The sequence below is a fragment of the Telmatherina bonti genome, assembly GCF_933228915.1.
Source record: "Telmatherina bonti genome assembly, chromosome: 20".
NCBI lineage: Eukaryota > Metazoa > Chordata > Actinopteri > Atheriniformes > Telmatherinidae > Telmatherina > Telmatherina bonti.
Window position 1 is genome coordinate 32,733,937 of NC_136618.1, and position 24,794 is coordinate 32,758,730.

The following is a 24,794-nucleotide window of genomic DNA, read 5'->3' on the forward strand; positions in this document are numbered from 1 at the left end:
AGAAAACAAAACACGGAGGAGTTACTACAACTCCAGAGCTGAAGTATCACAAAGTAAACAAAATACCTTCTACAGAACTGTACAAAATTATTTATTTATTTATTCATTTATTTATTTAATTATTATTTTTTTTGTTTTGTTTTGTTTTATTATCAGGCGGATGAATCAGAAACTACTGAGGCTGTGTTTCAGGTCAGAGAAACCTGCTGCTCCGCAGGTTAAATGAAGAAATGATGAAGAAATAAAAGTAAAACATGGAGGAATATGATGAGGAGGTGTCGCTGCACGCGCTGATTCCATTCCTGACTCCTTCCCGGCCGCGCGCAGCAAAAGGAAATGTCCTTAAATGGAATGAGGTCTGCGAGTCGGACCTACGGTTGGTTTGGTCCAGACCAGAGTGCTCTAATGAGTGGTGAAACCATAGACATCAGATATACAGAGACGCCTCACTGAGCGCTGGAGAGGGAACCAGCGTCGCCGCCATATTGGATGGGTCTCCGCCATATTGAATGGGTCTCCGCTTTCGAGTCTTGCTGCAGAATCAACATAATTTCCCCACAAAACTGTTTTCTGTGGAACAACGCGTATATATTAAACACAAACAAAACACTTTTCTACATAACTGGTTTATAAATGATGTTAACACAGTGAATAATCTACTCAATGCAAATGATAAATTTTACTCGAGTGAAGTGTTTATGGAAAAATATGATATTGATGCTTCACAAAGAGAGTTTTACATGGTAAAACTATATATACATATATATATATATATATATATATATATAGAGAGAGAGAGAGAGAGAGAGAGAGAGAGAGAGAGAGAGAGAGAGAGAGAGAGAGAGTTTTAGCATTTCCAGGACTTGTTGGAAATGGATCACCGTTTGGATGCAGGAACACTCCCCGTGTGTTTTTCTGTGTAACTTCTGAATTGCACAGTTTTGATACTTAATTTTCAGACCTCGTTAAACTTTCTATATTGATAAACTAATAAATGTAACTAAAAGAAAGAGTCAAGCGTAATCAAGAGAAAGCAGCAACTATTCCTGTATTCTGTTGCAATAACTGCCGAAATACTGAAAGCAGATCGTGTTTCATGAGGTTGAATAATAATTCATTTGACCAGATAAAAATAGATAGATAAATCCAAATGCATCAATAAACAATCAAACATGTTCGCATCAAATTCATTTAAACATTTATTTATATTGTAGCTAAACATGTTAGTAACAAATTAATTTATACATTTATTTATATTGTAGCTACCTTATGTCTTAGTTAAATAGTATATGAAAATATTTTAGCATGTAGTTTTTAAGGTTTTACAGTGATGTGTATCATAACAATATCTCTGCCTTTTGTAACGAACCAAACTGTGAGAAAAATCAGGTAAAAATGTGTGAAGTTATTGTTGTGGTTGGGCCTACACCTTACAGATAAACGTACTAGAGGCGCATGGAGACCCATCCAAGATGGCGCCGCGATGAGACGTCAGCTCGGGGTCTATGTATATGATGTCTATGTATATAATATGTCTATGTGTATTATGTCTATGGCGACACTCCCATAGACTTATATAGAGAGCCTGGAATGCGGAAGTCACGTGGTTCACGGTCCACCATTGACCGCAGTTTCTTTTCGGTGTTTTTGATGCATTTTCTCTGGTAAGTGAATGAAATTACTGCATTTCTAGGCATTGTGAAGCAATAACTGAATTTTATGTGACGAATTAAGTAAACTGGGTTGTTTTCTGTAGCGTGGAATAGTTAATTATTTATGCAACTAGTTAGTATCACACTGGTTAGTTAATATGAGCAATAATGAAATCAAACCATCAGTAAACCTGTTTATCCTAAATATTTAGCCCCTATTTGCAATTTTCAATGTTGAGAATTTTGTTGCACACGTTTTGTTTGCTGTACAAGATTGATATGGTTCAGTATGGTCATATAACCTCATTGACTCAGAAACTGTATAAAGATGTGAATATTATTATTTTATGTAATTATGAATATGATATAATGTGAATATAATATTATTTAATATTTTAGTTAATGAATGAATTGTAAAAGCATGTTAACGACACAGCATCAGTAGAATAACAAGATGTCCAGACAAACAGAGCAGGATGTTTACCAAACCAGATGTTTGAAGACATCAACTATAAAAATGGTATTTACTGCAAGATTTATAGACTTTTATAGTTAATATATTGATTTAGTTTAATCGTGCAGTCAACTTGAGATGGAAATATTTCACAAGCACCTGTTGTGTCGTGAGAAGACGACACAGGCTGGATGAAAGCAGGAAACTGGTCTTCGCTGTCTTCCAGAACCATGTCCAAGTCTCTGAAGAAGATCGTGGAGGAGAGTCGGGACAAGAACCTCCTGGAGGTGGACCTGTGCGACAGGAGCATCTCCAACATGCTGGACATCCCGGGACTCTGTAAGACCAGGTTCTGGTTCTGTTTGGGGGGGTTTACAGCAGGTTTTCAGCGATCCGGTCTGCAGAACCTTGAAGATGATCCGTGTTTGTAACGACTCCATGTTCAGCCAGACGTTTCAGATGATTTCCGGACTCTCCTCCAGTTTATCAGTCAGTGAGGATAAACTAACTAAAGAAGAAATAAAATAAAATCCAGACTCTTGTAAAGCTGCGCTGTAGTTCGGCTGCAGTGATGGGAAGTTCAGTCCTGTTCAGAGATCTGGTTCTTTTGACTCGTTCACTTAGAAGAGTCGACTCTTTCAGCTGCCAGATAACTCAGTTCAATTCAACTTTATTTATATAGCGTCAAATCACGGCAACGCCATCTCAAGACGCTTTACAGACAGAAATAAAACATAATGAAGCCAGTTGATAATAGCCTCTATAAGGAAACCAACAGATTGAGTTGGAGGATCCAACTCTTAGCGCTGCGTTTGATCCAGTCGATCTTAACGTTCTGCTACAGAGACGAGAACAGCTGGTTGGAATTACAGGTTCCAAACTAAACAAATAACTTTATTTAGCTTACATTTTAGTCTAATGTAGCAATTATGACTGGTTTGATTCCTGGTAACAATTTTTAAACCAGTTGTGATTTATTTTTGTTAATTTCCTTCTTAGAAAATAATTATTTTTATTATTTTTAACTTTTAAATGAACACCTGAACACAGAATTACAGCGAGCAAATCATTAGTAAAATAAAAAATCAAGTAAAATAAAGCAAAAAACTCAAATCTGACACTTTAAATCTACCTTTTTATACCTTTTTCTCCACTGACAAACTGGTTTAAAGCCAGTTTAAACTTCCAGTAGTAATGGCTGCTCTAGTTTAAAATGTGTTGTTGAGATAAGATAAGATGCGATAATCCGTTATTATTCCCTACAGGAGACATTTAGTGTCCCAGCAGCCGGTAAAAATAGAAACACACATTGTTTACTATCTGAAATACATCAGTGAGTTCTGTAAGGAACGAATGTTTATGGTGAAAATAGAATAAAGTGACTTCAGTACAGAGTTATGACACGTTGTTGTTGGCTTTGTGTTTATGTCGTTTCAGTCACACTCTCCCACATCACCCAGTTGGTCCTCAGCCACAACAAGCTGGCCGGTAAGTCGCTTCCCGTGTGTCGTCCTGCGGGGAAAGAGTGTGTTACAGCTGGAGCTGTGAGTCAGGAGGCGACGCCTCAGAGGTTCAGAGATGGATTTTCTAGCTTCCAACCAGTTGTCTTCCCTGAAGATGTGGAGACGTCGTCCTGAGAGGACCGTCTCTGGTTAGAGACGTCTCTAACCAGAGACGGTCCTCTCAGGACGACGTCTCCTGAACGGAGTCCTGCCGGAGCAGCTGGCTGTGTTTATAAACATCTGTGTCTCCTCGGAGCGGTCCAGTTTCTGTCTGACGGCGTCGTCAACGGCGACGGTGTGTGTGTGTGTGTTTCTGTCTGACGGCGTCGTCAACGGCGACGGTGTGTGTGTGTGTGTGTTTCTGTCTGACGGCGTCGTCAACGGCGACGGTGTGTGTGTGTGTGTTTCTGTCTGACGGCGTCGTCAACGGCGACGGTGTGTGTGTGTGTGTTTCTGTCTGACGGCGTCGTCATCGGCGACGGTGTGTGTGTGTGTTTCTGTCTGACGGCGTCGTCAACGGCGACGGTGTGTGTGTGTGTTTCTGTCTGACGGCGTCGTCAACGGCGACAGTGTGTGTTTCTGTCTGACGGCGTCGTCAACGGCGACGGTGTGTGTTTCTGTCTGACGGCGTCGTCGTCGGTGACGGTGTGTGTTTCTGTGTGACGGCGTCGTCAACGGCGACGGTGTGTGTTTCTGTCTGACGGCGTCGTCGTCGGCGACGGTGTGTGTGTGAAGATGGTTTTACCCTGGTGTGATCAGACCAGTTTGATCAGGAAACTGGGATCACCTGGAGCTGCAGCGGCTTCACTGGGAAAGATTTTCTCTCCCAGTTCTTGTCTGACGTGGATGAACCGCGGAGATATAACGAAAGGTGTGTGTGTGTGTGTGTAAATGCAGTTTTGGCTGATTTAAACGTCTGAACACACAACTATTAGATTTATGAGGTTTAATGAAAGAAGTGTGTGTGTAAAATATTGATGTTTTTGCTTTTTCATGATGTGTGTGTGTGTGTGTGTGTGTATCATGTTTTTTGTCATTTCTAGGTATGTGTGTGCATTTGGACTTACATTCACAAATACTTAAAGTTACACACAAATTAGTTGTTGGATTGCAAATCATGTGTTTTAAACACACACACACACACACACACACACACACACACGAGTCTATTTCTCTGCGTGTGTTTAGAACGGTGTTTTTGGACCTTTTTCAAGCCAAGGTACACTTTTTTCACTCACAAAATCACAGGGCACACACACCAACAATGTTTGTGTTGTAAAGCCGATGTAAATAATCTGAAGTCCGTCTTATCAAAGTGAATAGAAATCAGAGAAACAAAGAGAAACAGTTTTAGGAGCTTTCACAGGCCTGTTTGGACGGACGCAGAGCGGCTTTTCAGACTAATTGGATCATTTCTCAGAGCACACCTGACGATCTCTCGCAGCACACTCGCGCACCACGGCACAGCGGTGGAAAACACGGCTTCAGGGTATTGAAGCCGTGTTTTCCCCCCCCGACGTCCTGCGTGTGTCTTCCAGCCGTTCCCGCCAACATCTCGGAGCTGAAGAACCTGGAGGTCCTGAACATGTTCAACAACCAGATCGAGGAGCTTCCCACTCAGATCAGCAGCCTGCAGAAGCTGAAGCACCTCAACCTGGGGTACGTCGTGATGATGATGATGATGATGATGATGAAGGGGGGGGGGGAGGAAAGAGAGCAGCTTTCTGATCTTTGGGTAGAATCTACTCCAGAGGAAACGTGTTGACGACGGTTTGCTGGTGAAACGCGTTCGGAGCCGTCCAGCTGCTGCTGGAGGAGGAATATGTTGTCAGAGCGCTACAGTCTCAGCTCTGTTGGGGGATCTGCATCGGCCTAAGGGAGACTAGAAAGGTTCTGCAGGTCGGGGATCCTCCAGACCTCCAGTCCTGCAGACGGTCCATGTTGCCCTGCTGCAACACGCCTGACTCACATCAGTGGCAGCAGACTGGTGCAGAACTCAGCGGAGATGCTTGTTAATAGTCAGGTGTGTCGCAGCAGGGAAACATCTAACAGTTCTGGTGTAGGGGGGGTCACTGCTGCAGGTCCAAGTCAGACATGATCCCAAGCTTACCTGAAATATTATCAGGAAGTAAAGTGTGTGTGTGTGTGTGTGTGTGTGTGTGTGTGTGTGTGTGTGTGTGTGTGTGTGTGTGTGTGTGTGTGTGTGTGTGTGTGTGTGTGTGTGTGTGTGTGTGTGTGGGTTTCAGTATGAACCGGCTCAACACCTTGCCCAGAGGATTCGGGTCTCTGCCGGCTCTGGAGGTCCTGGACCTGACCTACAACAACCTGAACCAGAGCTCCCTGCCGGGAAACTTCTTCTACCTGAGTTAGTACACACACACACACACACACACACACACACACACACACACACACACACAAAACACTCCCCCATCAATCCAGGATTCTCCTCATGTAGTTTTACAGGTTTAACTTGCATGTCAGACTCTCTGATTCTACGTAATCTGGGATGTGTGAAGTCTGGAAAACTAAATCTAAAGAACCCCAGACTGGATGTTCACTGTTAAAGGCTGATGATGTTCTTATCTTCATGTTTAATGTTGCTGAACGCCGTCATCTGTCCACCGCCAGCCGCGACACACTGACAGGTGTTTATGTTGCAGCCACTCTGCGCGCTCTGTACCTGAGTGACAACGACTTTGAGGTCCTTCCTGCTGACATAGGGAAGCTGACCAAGCTACAAATAGTAAGTTAAACAACACAGAAACGAACGATGCCTCACTTAGACCACAGGTGTCAAACTCCGGTCCTCAGGCCAGTGTCCTGCAGGTTTTAGTTGTCTCCCTGCTCCAACACACCTGGCTGAAATGAATGAACAGCTGGACAGGAAGCTGTTGGATCCATTAGATCTGAATCAGGTGAGTTCCAGCAGGAAAACCTGCAGGACGCCAGTCCTCCAGGACCTCTGAGTTAGACGCCGGCTGATGTGAAAATAAAATGTATGTAAGACATCCGGTCGCATTCATCCCGACTGGTTTCCTGTATGATGTTAACTGGTGAGGATGAAAGGAGGTAACCATGGCAACCAGGTAGCTCAGAGTAAAAACCATCATACAATCCTGATCCGGACTTTGTCCCCGTGTCTCCTGTCCAGCTGAGTCTCAGAGATAATGACCTGACCCTGCTGCCCAAGGAGATCGGGGATTTGGCTCAGCTGAAGGAACTTCACATCCAGGGCAACAGACTGACGGTGTTACCTCCTGAACTCGGTACTCACCCCCACACACGTCCACACTGATCTGCAGAGTCCACAGTGGATGTTTGTCCAGAGGAAAGACTCGGCTGAGTCCCGTCCTGGAGCGGACATGACAGCTGTTGGGAAGAATCGCTGGTCCAGTCCAGTTTCTGTCTCCGCAGGTAATCTGGATCTGACCGGTCCGAAGCAGGTGTTCAAAGCGGAGAACAACCCCTGGGTCACTCCCATTGCAGACCAGTTCCAGGTTGGCGTCTCCCATGTCTTCGAATATGTTCGTTCAGAGACGTATAAGTAGTAAGTGCCAATCTTGTATCTCTTCATTTTTATGTATCTCTTTAGGTTTATGAACCTTTATTTTCTGGCTTATCGGTGGTCAAACTGGTGTACCCTCAGACATCGTCCAGAACTAAACAGAGGAGGTGTAACCATGGTTACTGTTGTAGTTCATAAGGACATAGATGTATCATATTGACGGGTTTGGTTCTATATGGTTAAGTTTTTAGTCTCCTTAAAACCAGATGGCATGTATTAGTCTGCAACTTGGGCCCGTCGGGCCTCCGGCCGGGCCTCGTTGGGGTTTATGCTCTTATAAAGTGGATCATTTGATTCAAGCTGCCTGTTGCTGTTGGGGCTTGGTTTTACTGTGTTGAACCAGTGTGATGTTGATTGGACCTGTTGTAGAAAAATAAGCTAATTGCAGCTAATCTCCCAGTTAATACCATGGTTCCACTGGGTGGGAGATTCTTCTCAACTCTCCATTCATCAGAGGTGATGATAATAACAGAGTGGTGGGAATGTGGGTTTTCTGGTCCTGTTTAGACACTTTTTATAAAGACTGTGGCACTGACGAACGTTTTGTCATCTTGAACAGAGGTTCTCAGGCGGACGTCTGACATCTGACATGTTTGTGTTGTTCAGCTCATTAATGTCCAGCAACTAAAATACAATTAAATTCAGACCATTTAAGATGATTTCTGTAAACCGCTCCCGTTAGTTCGTTGCTCCCATCCTTAACCCTGAGTTACGTTTCTATAAATGTCACGCCTCACGTCACGCCTCACGTCACGTCTCCACGTCACGTCTCCACGTCACCTCTACACGTCGCCTCTCCACGTCGCCTCTCCACGTCGCCTCTCCACGTCGCCTCTCCACGTCGCCTCTCCACGTCGCCTCTCCACGTCGCCTCTACACGTCGCCGCTACCCGTCGCGTCTCCACGTCGCGTCTACACGTCGCCTCTCCACGTCGCCTCTCCACGTCGCCTCTACACGTCGCCTCTACACGTCGCCTCTCCACGTCGCCTCTCCACGTCGCCTCTCCACGTCGCCTCTCCACGTCGCCTCTACACGTCGCCTCTCCACGTCACGTCTCCACGTCGCCTCTCCACGTCGCCTCTCCACGTCGCCTCTCCACGTCGCCTCTCCACGTCGCCTCTCCACGTCACCTCTCCACGTCGCCTCTCCACGTCGCCTCTCCACGTCGCCTCTCCACGTCGCCTCTACACGTCGCCGCTACCCGTCGCGTCTCCACGTCGCGTCTACACGTCGCCTCTCCACGTCGCCTCTCCACGTCGCCTCTACACGTCGCCTCTACACGTCGCCTCTCCACGTCGCCTCTCCACGTCGCCTCTCCACGTCGCCTCTCCACGTCGCCTCTACACGTCGCCTCTCCACGTCACGTCTCCACGTCGCCTCTCCACGTCACGTCTCCACGTCGCCTCTCCACGTCGCCTCTCCACGTCGCCTCTCCACGTCGCCTCTCCACGTCGCCTCTACACGTCGCCTCTCCACGTCGCCTCTCCACGTCGCGTCTACACGTCGCCTCTCCACGTCGCCTCTCCACGTCGCCTCTACACGTCGCCTCTACACGTCGCCTCTCCACGTCGCCTCTCCACGTCGCCTCTCCACGTCGCCTCTCCACGTCGCCTCTACACGTCGCCTCTCCACGTCACGTCTCCACGTCGCCTCTCCACGTCGCCTCTCCACGTCGCCTCTCCACGTCGCCTCTCCACGTCGCCTCTCCACGTCGCCTCTCCACGTCGCCTCTCCACGTCGCCTCTCCACGTCGCCTCTCCACGTCGCCTCTCCACGTCGCGTCTCCACGTCGCGTCTCCACGTCGCGTCTCCACGTCGCGTCTCCACGTCGCGTCTCCACGTCGCCTCTCCACGTCGCCTCTCCACGTCGCCTCTCCACGTCGCGTCTCCACGTCGCCTCTACACGTCGCCTCTCCACGTCGCCTCTACACGTCGCCTCTCCACGTCGCCTCTCCACGTCGCGTCTCCACGTCGCGTCTCCACGTCGCGTCTCCACGTCGCGTCTCCACGTCGCCTCTACACGTCGCCTCTCCACGTCGCGTCTCCACGTCGCCTCTACACGTCGCCTCTACACGTCGCCTCTACACGTCGCCTCTCCACGTCGCCTCTCCACGTCGCCTCTCCACGTCGCCTCTCCACGTCACGTCTACACGTCGCCTCTCCACGTCACGTCTCCACGTCGCCTCTCCACGTCGCCTCTCCACGTCGCCTCTCCACGTCGCCTCTCCACGTCGCCTCTACACGTCGCCTCTCCACGTCGCCTCTCCACGTCGCGTCTACACGTCGCCTCTCCACGTCGCCTCTCCACGTCGCCTCTCCACGTCGCCTCTACACGTCGCCTCTCCACGTCGCCTCTCCACGTCGCCTCTCCACGTCGCCTCTCCACGTCGCCTCTACACGTCGCCTCTCCACGTCACGTCTCCACGTCGCCTCTCCACGTCGCCTCTCCACGTCGCCTCTCCACGTCGCCTCTCCACGTCGCCTCTCCACGTCGCCTCTCCACGTCGCCTCTCCACGTCGCCTCTCCACGTCGCCTCTCCACGTCGCCTCTCCACGTCGCCTCTCCACGTCACGTCTCCACGTCGCCTCTCCACGTCGCGTCTCCACGTCGCGTCTCCACGTCGCGTCTCCACGTCGCGTCTCCACGTCGCGTCTCCACGTCGCCTCTCCACGTCGCCTCTCCACGTCGCCTCTCCACGTCGCCTCTCCACGTCGCGTCTCCACGTCGCCTCTACACGTCGCCTCTCCACGTCGCCTCTCCACGTCGCGTCTCCACGTCGCGTCTCCACGTCGCGTCTCCACGTCGCGTCTCCACGTCGCCTCTACACGTCGCCTCTCCACGTCGCGTCTCCACGTCGCCTCTACACGTCGCCTCTACACGTCGCCTCTACACGTCGCCTCTACACGTCGCCTCTACACGTCGCCGCTACACGTCGCCTCTACACGTCGCCTCTACACGTCGCCTCTACACGTCGCCTCTCCACGTCGCCTCTACACGTCGCCTCTACACGTCGCCTCTACACGTCGCCGCTACACGTCGCCTCTACACGTCACCGCTACACGTCGCCTCTCCACGTCGCCTCTCCACGTCGCCTCTACACGTCGCCTCTACACGTCGCCTCTACACGTCACCGCTACACGTCACCGCTACACGTCACCGCTACACGTCGCCTCTACACGTCGCCTCTACACGTCACGTCTCCACGTCACGTCTCCACGTCACCCCTACACGTCACCCCTACACGTCACCTCTACACGTCGCCTCTACACGTCACCCCTACACGTCGCCTCTACACGTCGCCTCTACACGTCGCCTCTACACGTCACCTCTATACGTCACCTCTACACGCCTCCTCTACACGTCACCTCTACACGTCGCCTCTACACGTCACCTCTACACGCCTCCTCTCCACGTCACCTCTACACGTCACCTCTACACGCCGCCTCTCCACGTCACGTCTCCACGTCACGTCTCCACGTCGCCTCTCCACGTCGCCTCTCCACGTCGCCTCTCCACGTCGCCTCTCCACGTCGCGTCTCCACGTCGCCTCTACACGTCGCCTCTACACGTCGCCTCTCCACGTCGCGTCTCCACGTCGCCTCTACACGTCGCCTCTACACGTCGCCTCTACACGTCACCTCTACACGTCACCTCTACACGTCGCCTCTACACGTCGCCTCTACACGTCGCCGCTACACGTCGCCTCTACACGTCGCCTCTACACGTCGCCTCTACACGTCGCCTCTCCACGTCGCCTCTACACGTCGCCTCTACACGTCGCCTCTACACGTCACCGCTACACGTCGCCTCTCCACGTCACCGCTACACGTCGCCTCTCCACGTCGCCTCTCCACGTCGCCTCTCCACGTCGCCTCTACACGTCGCCTCTACACGTCGCCTCTACACGTCGCCTCTACACGTCGCCGCTACACGTCACCGCTACACGTCACCGCTACACGTCGCCTCTACACGTCGCCTCTACACGTCGCCTCTACACGTCACGTCTCCACGTCACGTCTCCACGTCACCCCTACACGTCACCTCTACACGTCGCCTCTACACGTCACGTCTCCACGTCACGTCTCCACGTCACCCCTACACGTCGCCTCTACACGTCGCCTCTACACGTCACGTCTCCACGTCACGTCTCCACGTCACCCCTACACGTCACCTCTACACGTCGCCTCTACACGTCACCCCTACACGTCGCCTCTACACGTCGCCTCTACACGTCGCCTCTACACGTCGCCTCTACACGTCGCCTCTACACGTCGCCTCTACACGTCACGTCTCCACGTCACGTCTCCACGTCACCTCTCCACGTCACCTCTCCACGTCACCCCTACACGTCACCTCTACACGTCGCCTCTACACGTCACCCCTACACGTCACCTCTACACGTCGCCTCTACACGTCACCCCTACACGTCGCCTCTACACGTCGCCTCTACACGTCGCCTCTACACGTCGCCTCTACACGTCGCCTCTACACGTCGCCTCTACACGTCACGTCTCCACGTCACGTCTCCACGTCACCCCTACACGTCACCTCTACACGTCACGTCTCCACGTCGCCTCTCCACGTCGCCTCTCCACGTCACCTCTACACGTCGCCTCTCCACGTCGCCTCTCCACGTCACCTCTACACGTTGCGTCTCCACGTCACCCCTACACGTCACGTCTCCACGTCGCCTCTCCACGTCACGTCTCCACGTCACCTCTCCACGTCACCTCTCCACGTCACCTCTACACGTCACGTCTCCACGTCACGTCTCCACGTCACCCCTACACGTCACGTCTCCACGTCACCCCTACACGTCGCCTCTACACGTCGCCTCTACACGTCGCCTCTACACGTCACGTCTCCACGTCACGTCTCCACGTCACCTCTCCACGTCGCCTCTCCACGTCACCCCTACACGTCGCCTCTACACGTCGCCTCTACACGTCGCCTCTACACGTCGCCTCTACACGTCACGTCTCCACGTCGCGTCTCCACGTCGCCTCTCCACGTCGCCTCTCCACGTCGCGTCTCCACGTCGCGTCTCCACGTCGCCTCTCCACGTCGCCTCTCCACGTCGCCTCTACACGCCACCTCTACACGCCACCTCTACACGTCACCTCTACACGTCACCTCTACACGTCACCTCTACACGCCTCCTCTACACGTCACCTCTACACGTCACCTCTACACGTCGCCTCTACACGTCGCCTCTACACGTCACCTCTACACGTCACCTCTACACGCCTCCTCTCCACGTCACCTCTACACGTCACGTCTACACGTCACCTCTACACGTCACCTCTACACGTCACCTCTACACGTCACCTCTACACGCCACCTCTACACGCCGCCTCTACACGTCACGTCTACACGTCACGTCTCCACGTCACGTCTCCACGTCACGTCTCCACGTCACGTCTCCACGTCGCCTCTCCACGTCGCCTCTCCACGTCGCCTCTCCACGTCGCCTCTACACGTCGCCTCTACACGTCGCCTCTACACGTCGCCTCTACACGTCACGTCTCCACGTCACGTCTCCACGTCGCCTCTCCACGTCGCCTCTACACGTCGCCTCTACACGTCACCTCTCCACGTCGCCTCTCCACGTCGCCTCTACACGTCGCCTCTACACGTCGCCTCTACACGTCGCCTCTACACGTCGCCTCTACACGTCGCCTCTCCACGTCGCCTCTCCACGTCGCCTCTACACGTCGCCTCTACACGTCACGTCTCCACGTCGCCTCTACACGTCGCCTCTACACGTCGCCTCTACACGCCTCCTCTACACGTCACCTCTACACGCCGCCTCTACACGTCGCCTCTACACGTCGCCTCTACACGTCACCTCTACACGCCTCCTCTACACGCCACCTCTACACGCCTCCTCTACACGTCACCTCTACACGCCACCTCTACACGCCACCTCTACACGCCTCCTCTACACGTCACCTCTACACGCCTCCTCTACACGTCACCTCTACACGTCACGTCTCCACGTCACCTCTACACGTCGCCTCTACACGTCACCTCTCCACGTCGCCTCTCCACGTCGCCTCTACACGTCGCCTCTACACGTCGCCTCTACACGTCGCCTCTACACGTCGCCTCTACACGTCGCCTCTACACGTCGCCTCTACACGTCACCTCTACACGCCTCCTCTACACGCCACCTCTACACGCCTCCTCTACACGTCACCTCTACACGCCACCTCTACACGTCGCCTCTACACGTCGCCTCTACACGCCGCCTCTACACGCCGCCTCTACACGCCGCCTCTACACGCCTCCTCTACACGTCGCCTCTACACGTCGCCTCTACACGTCACCTCTACACGTCACCTCTACACGCCACCTCTACACGCCACCTCTACACGCCACCTCTACACGCCACCTCTACACGTCACCTCTACACGTCACCTCTATACGTCACCTCTACACGTCACCTCTATACGTCACCTCTACACGCCTCCTCTACACGTCACCTCTACACGTCGCCTCTACACGTCACCTCTACACGCCTCCTCTCCACGTCACCTCTACACGTCACCTCTACACGTCACCTCTACACGTCACGTCTACACGTCACCTCTACACGTCACCTCTATACGTCACCTCTACACGCCTCCTCTACACGTCGCCTCTACACGTCGCCTCTACACGTCACCTCTACACGCCTCCTCTCCACGTCACCTCTACACGTCGCCTCTCCACGTCGCCTCTCCACGTCGCCTCTACACGTCACCGCTACACGTCGCCTCTACACGTCGCCGCTACACGTCGCCTCTCCACGTCGCCTCTCCACGTCGCCTCTACACGTCGCCTCTACACGTCGCCTCTACACGTCGCCTCTACACGTCGCCGCTACACGTCACCGCTACACGTCACCGCTACACGTCGCCTCTACACGTCGCCTCTACACGTCGCCTCTACACGTCGCCTCTACACGTCGCCTCTACACGTCGCCTCTACACGTCGCCTCTACACGTCGCCGCTACACGTCACCGCTACACGTCACCGCTACACGTCGCCTCTACACGTCACCTCTACACGTCGCCTCTACACGTCACCCCTACACGTCGCCTCTACACGTCGCCTCTACACGTCGCCTCTACACGTCGCCTCTACACGTCACGTCTCCACGTCACGTCTCCACGTCACCCCTACACGTCACCTCTCCACGTCACCTCTCCACGTCACCTCTACACGTCACGTCTCCACGTCACGTCTCCACGTCACCCCTACACGTCACGTCTCCACGTCGCCTCTCCACGTCGCCTCTCCACGTCACCTCTACACGTCGCCTCTCCACGTCGCCTCTCCACGTCACCTCTACACGTCGCGTCTCCACGTCACCCCTACACGTCACGTCTCCACGTCGCCTCTCCACGTCACGTCTCCACGTCACCTCTCCACGTCACCTCTCCACGTCACGTCTCCACGTCACGTCTCCACGTCACCCCTACACGTCACGTCTCCACGTCACCCCTACACGTCGCCTCTACACGTCGCCTCTACACGTCGCCTCTACACGTCACGTCTCCACGTCACGTCTCCACGTCACCTCTCCACGTCGCCTCTCCACGTCACCTCTACACGTCGCCTCTACACGTCGCCTCTACACGTCGCCTCTACACGTCACGTCTCCACGTCGCGTCTCCACGTCGCCTCTCCACGTCGCCTCTCCACGTCGCGTCTCCACGTCGCGTCTCCACGTCGCCTCTCCACGTCGCCTCTACACGTCACCTCTACACGCCACCTCTACACGTCACCCCTACACGTCACGTCTCCACGTCACCTCTCCACGTCGCCTCTCCACGTCACCTCTACACGTCGCCTCTACACGTCGCCTCTACACGTCGCCTCTACACGTCACCTCTCCACGTCGCGTCTCCACGTCGCGTCTCCACGTCGCCTCTCCACGTCGCCTCTCCACGTCGCCTCTCCACGTCGCGTCTCCACGTCGCCTCTACACGTCGCCTCTCCACGTCGCGTCTCCACGTCGCCTCTACACGTCGCCTCTACACGTCGCCTCTCCACGTCGCCTCTCCACGTCGCCTCTCCACGTCGCCTCTCCACGTCGCCTCTCCACGTCGCCTCTACACGTCGCCTCTACACGTCGCCTCTACACGTCACCTCTACACGTCGCCTCTACACGTCGCCTCTACACGTCACCTCTACACGTCGCCTCTACACGTCGCCTCTACACGTCACCGCTACACGTCACCTCTACACGTCGCCTCTACACGTCGCCTCTACACGTCGCCTCTCCACGTCGCCTCTCCACGTCGCCTCTCCACGTCACCGCTACACGTCGCCTCTACACGTCACCGCTACACGTCGCCTCTCCACGTCGCCTCTCCACGTCGCCTCTCCACGTCGCCTCTCCACGTCGCCTCTCCACGTCGCCTCTCCACGTCGCCTCTACACGTCACCGCTACACGTCACCGCTACACGTCGCCTCTACACGTCGCCTCTACACGTCGCCTCTACACGTCGCCTCTACACGTCACGTCTCCACGTCACGTCTCCACGTCACGTCTCCACGTCACCCCTACACGTCACCCCTACACGTCGCCTCTACACGTCGCCTCTACACGTCGCCTCTACACGTCGCCTCTACACGTCGCCTCTACACGTCACGTCTCCACGTCACGTCTCCACGTCACCCCTACACGTCACCTCTCCACGTCACCTCTCCACGTCACCTCTACACGTCACGTCTCCACGTCACGTCTCCACGTCACCCCTACACGTCACGTCTCCACGTCACCTCTCCACGTCGCCTCTCCACGTCGCCTCTACACGTCGCCTCTACACGTCGCCTCTCCACGTCACGTCTCCACGTCACGTCTCCACGTCACCCCTACACGTCACCTCTCCACGTCGCCTCTCCACGTCACGTCTCCACGTCACGTCTCCACGTCACCCCTACACGTCACCTCTACACGTCGCCTCTACACGTCGCCTCTACACGTCACGTCTCCACGTCACCCCTACACGTCACGTCTCCACGTCACCTCTCCACGTCGCCTCTCCACGTCACCTCTACACGTCGCCTCTACACGTCGCCTCTACACGTCACGTCTCCACGTCACGTCTCCACGTCGCCTCTCCACGTCGCGTCTCCACGTCGCGTCTCCACGTCGCGTCTCCACGTCGCGTCTCCACGTCGCGTCTCCACGTCGCCTCTCCACGTCGCCTCTACACGTCGCCTCTCCACGTCGCCTCTCCACGTCGCGTCTCCACGTCGCGTCTCCACGTCGCCTCTCCACGTCGCCTCTACACGTCGCCTCTACACGTCGCCTCTACACGTCGCCTCTACACGTCGCCTCTACACGTCGCCGCTACACGTCGCCTCTCCACGTCGCCTCTCCACGTCGCCTCTACACGTCGCCCCTACACGTCGCCTCTACACGTCGCCTCTACACGTCGCCGCTACACGTCGCCTCTACACGTCGCCGCTACACGTCACCGCTACACGTCGCCTCTACACGTCACCCCTACACGTCGCCTCTACACGTCGCCTCTACACGTCGCCGCTACACGTCGCCTCTACACGTCGCCTCTCCACGTCGCCTCTACACGTCACCGCTACACGTCGCCTCTACACGTCGCCGCTACACGTCGCCTCTACACGTCGCCTCTACACGTCGCCTCTACACGTCACGTCTCCACGTCACCTCTCCACGTCGCCTCTCCACGTCGCCTCTACACGTCACCTCTACACGTCACCTCTACACGTCACCTCTACACGTCACCGCTACACGTCACCGCTACACGTCACCTCTACACGTCACGTCTCCACGTCACGTCTCCACGTCGCCTCTACACGTCACCTCTCCACGTCGCCTCTCCACGTCGCGTCTCCACGTCGCCTCTACACGTCGCCTCTACACGTCGCCTCTACACGTCACCTCTACACGTCGCCTCTACACGTCGCCTCTACACGTCACCTCTACACGTCGCCTCTACACGTCGCCTCTACACGTCACGTCTCCACGTCACCTCTCCACGTCGCCTCTCCACGTCGCCTCTACACGTCACCTCTACACGTCACCTCTACACGTCACGTCTACACGTCACCTCTCCACGTCGCCTCTCCACGTCGCCTCTCCACGTCGCCTCTACACGTCACCTCTACACGTCACGTCTACACGTCACCTCTACACGTCGCCTCTACACGTCGCCTCTACACGTCGCCTCTACACGTCGCCTCTACACGTCACCTCTACACGCCTCCTCTACACGTCACCTCTACACGCCGCCTCTACACGTCGCCTCTACACGTCGCCTCTACACGTCGCCTCTACACGTCACCTCTACACGCCTCCTCTACACGCCACCTCTACACGCCTCCTCTACACGTCACCTCTACACGCCACCTCTACACGTCGCCTCTACACGCCACCTCTACACGCCTCCTCTACACGTCACCTCTACACGCCACCTCTACACGTCGCCTCTACACGTCGCCTCTACACGTCGCCTCTACACGTCGCCTCTACACGTCACCTCTACACGCCACCTCTACACGCCACCTCTACACGTCACCTCTATACGTCACCTCTACACGCCTCCTCTACACGTCACCTCTACACGTCACCTCTACACGCCACCTCTACACGTCACGTCTACACGTCACCTCTACACGCCACCTCTACACGTCGCCTCTACACGTCACCTCTACACGTCACGTCTACACGCCTCCTCTACACGTCACCTCTACACGTCGCCTCTACACGTCACCTCTACACGCCTCCTCTCCACGTCACCTCTACACGTCACGTCTACACGTCACCTCTACACGTCACCTCTACACGTCACGTCTACACGCCACCTCTACACGTCGCCTCTACACGTCACCTCTACACGTCACGTCTACACGTCACCTCTACACGTCGCCTCTACACGTCACCTCTACACGCCTCCTCTCCACGTCACCTCTACACGTCACGTCTACACGTCACCTCTACACGTCACGTCTACACGTCACCTCTCCACGTCGCCTCTCCACGTCGCCTCTCCACGTCGCCTCTACACGTCACCTCTACACGTCACGTCTACACGTCACCTCTACACGTCGCCTCTACACGTCGCCTCTACACGTCGCCTCTACACGTCGCCTCTACACGTCACCTCTACACGCCTCCTCTACACGCCACCTCTACACGCCTCCTCTACACGTCACCTCTACACGCCACCTCTACACGTCGCCTCTACACGCCACCTCTACACGCCTCCTCTACACGTCACCTCTACACGCCACCTCTACACGTCGCCTCTACACGTCGCCTCTACACGTCGCCTCTACACGTCACCTCTACACGCCACCTCTACACGCCACCTCTACACGTCACCTCTATACGTCACCTCTACACGCCTCCTCTACACGTCACCTCTACACGTCACCTCTACACGCCACCTCTACACGTCACGTCTACACGTCACCTCTACACGCCACCTCTACACGTCGCCTCTACACGTCACCTCTACACGTCACGTCTACACGCCTCCTCTACACGTCACCTCTACACGTCGCCTCTACACGTCACCTCTACACGCCTCCTCTCCACGTCACCTCTACACGTCACCTCTACACGTCACCTCTACACGTCACCTCTACACGTCACGTCTACACGCCACCTCTACACGTCGCCTCTACACGTCACCTCTACACGTCACGTCTACACGTCACCTCTACACGTCACCTCTACACGTCGCCTCTACACGCCTCCTCTACACGCCACCTCTACACGCCTCCTCTACACGCCACCTCTACACGTCGCCTCTACACGTCACCTCTACACGTCACGTCTCCACGTCACCTCTACACGCCTCCTCTACACGTCACCTCTATACGTCGCTGCTACACGCCTCCTCTACACGTCACCTCTATACGTCGCTGCTACACGCCTCCTCTACACGTCACGTCTACACGTCGCTGCTACACGCCACCGCTATATGTTGCCACTACGTGTGACCATGTCAGATTCTGAAACTGAACCTGTTCTCCTTCATTGGAAGCGATGTCCTGCGTGGTTGCTGTGATCCTGTGACACAGGTGAGAGTTATTCTTTGTTTACAAGTCATGTTAACGTCGGGGAAACGCGCATCTTCCCTTCGACCAATCAGACCTTTCAGAAACACACAGAGCATCTGAAGGAAGTGGTACCCAGAGGAGAACGTTGTGAAATACCTCCCACCGATCTGGACTCATGATGTCCTGACTCTGAGGATTTACCTGAGTTTCTTTAGATCTGTTCCCTGGATGTGGGACGTCCTGGAGACCGGATCAGTGTGGATGAGGGTTAAAAAGCAGCACGTGATGACCGAATCGTTGCGTGTTTCTGGAGATGGCTTGTATATTTATATGCTCGAGCACATGTATGTAAGTCTAAAGGCTTCTGTCCGGTGTAGTGCTCTGTGAAGCAGAAGGCTGCTATTAATTCTTAGTTCCCAAGCAGCAGGAGATGCTGTAAATCCTCTGTGTGAAGGCTTCAAACTGCTCTGAGGCATGCTCTGGAACTGATCCCTCCACTGTGAGACAAAAAGACCCGTCTGCTGCATTTATATCTGCATCCTTCCACATGTATGTAGCACAGCAGCACAAGTACATCTGAACTCTTTAAAAGTAGAGAAAAATAATCATTTTTATTTTCAGTTTGCTGCAAACATTTAACGAAGCCTTCTAGTTAAACCGTTAATGCACACAATGATGCTCAGAATAACAAGTAAAACCCTCTGAGTGTGTTTTTGACGCGTCTTCAGGAGTGTGGATGCAGGGACGATGCGTGTCTGCAGGCTGCAACATGCCAAGAACCAGGACGGCATGTTGCCTGTTTGATTCTTGCAGCACCAGTTCAGCTTTGCACAGAGAGATAAAACTCTGCACACACTCACCTCCACTCATGAAGGTTGGTTATCAGAACCGGGTCGTGGTTCAGACGTCCACAACCGCCTGGTTTTACAGATTCAACAAGGTGTTGGACTCAGAGATTTTGCACGTCTATGATGAGAATCTCACATTCAAAGTCACGTAATCTAATTTCTTCTTCATCCTGATGCTCAGTTTGAACTTCGGCAAGTCGTCTTCACCACGTCTCGGTGACGAGATGCTTGGCGAGAGAAGCAAAGTGCGGTGCAGCAGAGCGAACCAGCGCTGCATCACACCACATGTGGTCAGAAACTTGTGTTTTTAGGAGTGACTCCACACCGATCTGCTTATATTTATATATAATAAAAGGGATGATGATGAGCTGTTGAACCATTTCAGGGTTGTACATGATTTGCCAAAATCTTCTTAAAGGTGTTAATGAGATGTACATGACTGTGTGTGGGTATGTATAGCAGAAAGACACGCCGAGCAGCAGCCTGTCAGGCAGAATGGTGTTAATTTAGTCTCAGCTTCATTTACACCTGACTAAATGTGCTTCACTTTCAGACTGTGTCAACACACACACCTGTCTACACCCGTGTCTTTACCTCACAAAAAGCCTTCATTCAACCTTGAACGAGGTTGTAGGAGCAGTCTGGCAGGGAAGCGATGCACATCTGTACATGTCCGTGAATGGGACGTAAATAAATCGGACCCAATACCAGTCAGAACTTTGTGGTATAGAAACCTGTCCACATGAATATTTTCCATAGTTTTTGTTTTTCAGGACTCACTTCGAGTTTCTAAGCGTCTTCCAGTTTGCTAAAGGCCTGCTGAAGGCTCGAGTGGCAGAATGGGCAGATTTAGCACAGAGCTGCACCGATGGGCATTAAAATTTCTTCTCAATGCTTTGGTGTTGATAGAAAGCGCGAATATGTCGGGACGCAGTGTGGAAACTTCTTTGTCAGGGATAAAAATACAGAGCATTCATTTCCCAGCATCACTCATCGCTCTCTATGGGCCAGTTGGTCCTGAAACCAGTTACAGGGCTGAAAACCAATTTTCTTTTCATTAAACAAGCATGTGGAACGACTCATTCTGTGGTCGTAGAGAAGACGTTTCTGGTTCTTGACTGTCGTCAAGCAGAGAAAAGATGTAAGGAGAAGCAGAAACGACTAAAACTAGGTTCAGATCTGTCCGGTACTTTATTAAAAACTGTGAGGATGGTGAGGAACCATCGTCTTCCAGGAAGACATGCGCTGAGAAAACATCCTGAATGATGGTGATCACTGTAACGTTTGGTGGAACCAGATGGAAGAAAAACAGCAGGAGAACTCAGGACTGTGTTTAATGGTGAAAGTAAGAACATTTCCACATGATGAATATAACAGCTGTGTAGTCAGAAAAAACACGGATTACTGGAGAAAAAGGCTCCAGTTTGCTAGGGAAGCATAGAGACTGGTCATGTGGTCTGATGACTCCAGACTGACCCTGTTCCAGAGTGATGGAGCATCGGGGTAAGAAGAGAAGCAGATGAACCAGTGTAGGAGCAGGCTATTATCTGGGGTTGCTGCAGGTGGCCAAGTCTAGGCTTAGATCTAGGTTCAGGTCTATGTTCAGCAATATTATGTGTCCAATGTGGTCAGCTGACTACCCAAACATACTGAGTGAACAGGTTGTTCCATCTTCCCTGATGGCACGGCCATATTCCAAGACAAAAACATCATGATTCAGACTGTAAAGAGCATTTCAGGGAACATGAGAGATTGTTTTCAGACATGGACGGGCCACCACAGAGTCTATATCTGAACCCCATTGATAATCTTTAGGATGGGCTGGTGGCCTGATTCTCTCATTATCAATACTACAGATTGGAGAAAAATTAATGCAACTCTGGATGGAAATCTTGAGATATTTCAGAAACGAGGAGATGATTCCACAAGGTGTGTTTCCATTATATGAAGAATTGTGCAAAAACTGAATATCATAATGAAAAGCCACTAATGGAAATGTATACATTTAAAAAAAAAAAAAGTCTCATATATCGCTAAAAAGTTTTTACGCTCATGAGGTGTTTTTTTTTTTTTTTTTACGTTTCGATATAGAACCATATTGCAAAAGTGTAATGGAAACCCTGTTTTTGAATTCACGTGTCCTCGGAGGTGACAAAGTGGGTCGTGACCAGTAAATTTTTGGCAAAGATGGCTGGAACAAACAACAAATTGCAGAGTTTTAGAGAAGAAAAGAAAATGAGGGAAAAAGCTGAAGCAAATTCTCTGCAGCAAGTACAAGACACCAAAATAATGCTACACTGCTACTTTGCATAAGACGCAATTCTTGTAAAATCTTGCGAGAGTAACAACATTTTAAGAGACTTGATGCTAATATGTTAAACACTGTTCAATGGAAACACCCGTAAATTGCAGTTGTTGAAACAAAGCGACAACCTACGGCGGTTAAAAGTGAAGCCTATACGGAAGTGCATAAAACTGCAGTTCCCCCTTCATCCACTAGGGGCTGCAAAACAGAGCAAATCCCCATAGATTCAAATTCCCATGTTAAAAAGACCAACTTCACAGCAGAAATAAACATGTTTACAGCAGAAATAAACATGTTTACAGCAGAAATAAACATGTTTACAGCAGGAATAAACATGTTTACAGCAGAAATAAACATTTACAGTCTGGTACAAAAATTCATTTTAGGTTTATAGGTCAGGTTTACCTTCATGACAACTGTGGGGGGAGTGAAATTTTTTCTAACTCGCCCGTTTAAAAGTAATTTAATCTCGAAGTTTGGCATATTTAGGGGCGTGTCCTTTTGATTGACAGGTACCCGATCTCATGCCAGAAGAACGTAGAACAACCGTGATTTTTAGCCGGTTAACAACGTGACTTAGCTTTAGCCCGCTTACCTCCGTTAGCTGGTTAGCTCCTGTTATCGCCGGGTTAGCTCGGTTAACTCTTAGCTACAGGAAGCTCAAAGTTTGCTAGATGTCAATCATCCACCATGACGCTCACAGCCCCCCTCTCAACTCCACCTCTTTGCCCATATATGTATTTTCCAGGCGAGACGACGCGCATGCCTCTGCCAAGATGACGATGGTAGGAACCGCCCACCAAGTTTCAATTCAGCTCTTCAGAAACCTACGGGTGGCGTCACGGAGGCTCTTTCTATCTTTTTTATATATACAGTCTATGGTTGAAACAAATATTGCTTTTATTTTGAAAAAAAATGTAATGGAAACACAGCGCTGCTGGCATTGGAGGTAAAAGGAGGTACTGTGAGGTCTTGGTGTGGGTTTGTTTTAGATGAGCTGTGTATTTAAAGTGCTGAAACACCAATCGAGGATGGGTTGATTGATTGATGCCCAAAGATATTCCGAGAAATCTTTAGCTTAAAGTTAAAGCTAAACATCAAGTTCTGCCTTTCGTCCAGAATAGAAACAGTCTGCTTGGATAGATAAGGCCCAGTTTGTAGCCCTGTGTCCAACATTTGGGCACGTTTTTACGCGCTCACCTTCATCTTTGACTTTCTTTCATTATGACAAGCAGATGAGGCGAACTGGACTTTGTAATGATGCCACGTTATAAATGAGCACATAAACCACAATGCTGCAAACAATCGATGCAGTGAATAATGAACAGCATATATTGGGGAATTGGCAAGTGGCACAAAAACACATTCAATCAGTAAATGAGACATATTTCAAACATCAGCAAATGCTGATCCTTGGTTGATTGATTTTAACATCCATAACTGCCTTCCTACGACATCTGTTGTAGGACAGTGGTGTTCAGCTGCCTCAACATTTACATGTTTTCTGCAACATTAACTGTTCTAGATATATTTTTGGGCCATGAACTGATAAACCTCCAGACCATGGCTTCTCTATATCATTGGACTGAAGCACATAAGCTGGACTTTCTGACTCTCAGGTCCCCAAAGATCTGAGCTCCTGGCTGTATCTGAGAGCTGAATCTCAGCTCAGCCTCCGGTACCGTTTCAGTCGCCACCGAGATCTCCTGACTGAAAAGAACAGGACTTTCTGGGGCTGCTGTAGCTTGGGAAGAAAAGCGGTTATCAACCAAATGGAAGGTTGGGGATTGACTTTCTCAGAACAACAGAAAGAACTGAGTACAATCGTGATATTTTTCCCTGACTGGATAATTTGGCTCTCCTTTTGACACATCTCAGATTTTTGCTGGAGAGCTGTGGGTTGCCATGTTTTGGGACTGGTTTACCCCAATATACCGGCTACTTGTTTTGGTGACTCTTGTTTGGTTTTAATCAGATACAAGTCTGAAAAAACAAAACAGGTTGGTAATTTATAGATCGATCGGGGACCCGGTTCTATTGGAGGAGCTGTATTTTTTTTTAGACCGAGTTTGCATTCACGCTGCATTTCTCAAACCAATCAGACTTTTTAAACATTGTGTTCCACTTTCTGCCAGCGGAGGCGCTGCAACAACAAGACAAGACAACCAATGAAGAAGAAAAGTTTCCCATCTCTTGCAGTGGTCCTGGAGGTGTACCAGTGTTTCCCCGGTTCAACACCGCTGACTGGTCTTCCTGATCTGGTTTTCACCAGAATACCAGTATGAGCAGCAGGAAAGTCGGCCAGATATTGTGTACAATCTTTAGCACCTCATCATTTGATTTGGTTGTGATTCAGGGTGCTACAATTCAGGATTTTCACGCATCTTTTTCCATATTGTGTTTTTTTTCTCACTCTGTGG

The 24,794-nt window shown here is 52.0% G+C and overlaps 1 protein-coding gene across 6 annotated transcripts in view; it reads left to right on the forward strand.

Moving 5' to 3' along the window:
- The first annotated feature begins 1,594 nt into the window (after positions 1 to 1,594).
- Positions 1,595 to 24,794, forward strand: part of rsu1 (Ras suppressor protein 1) — a 33,373-nt gene continuing 10,173 nt past the window's right edge. For 4 of the 6 annotated variants that reach the window (XR_013771737.1, XR_013771738.1, XR_013771739.1 and 1 more), the window contains exons 1-8: positions 1,595 to 1,664; positions 2,333 to 2,445; positions 3,544 to 3,594; positions 5,147 to 5,267; positions 5,855 to 5,973; positions 6,272 to 6,354; positions 6,763 to 6,877; positions 7,026 to 7,158. Coding sequence is in view for 3 of the 6 variants with exons in the window: in XM_079259369.1 (XP_079115495.1) it covers positions 2,337 to 2,445; positions 3,544 to 3,594; positions 5,147 to 5,267; positions 5,855 to 5,973; positions 6,272 to 6,354; positions 6,763 to 6,877; positions 7,026 to 7,158 (731 nt within the window). In the remaining 3 variants the exon portion in view is untranslated. Of the gene's footprint in view, positions 1,665 to 2,332; positions 2,446 to 3,543; positions 3,595 to 4,357; positions 4,480 to 5,146; positions 5,268 to 5,854; positions 5,974 to 6,271; positions 6,355 to 6,762; positions 6,878 to 7,025; positions 7,159 to 24,794 lie in introns of those variants that run through there. The other 2 variants (XM_079259370.1, XM_079259371.1) reach the window with 2 other exon arrangements.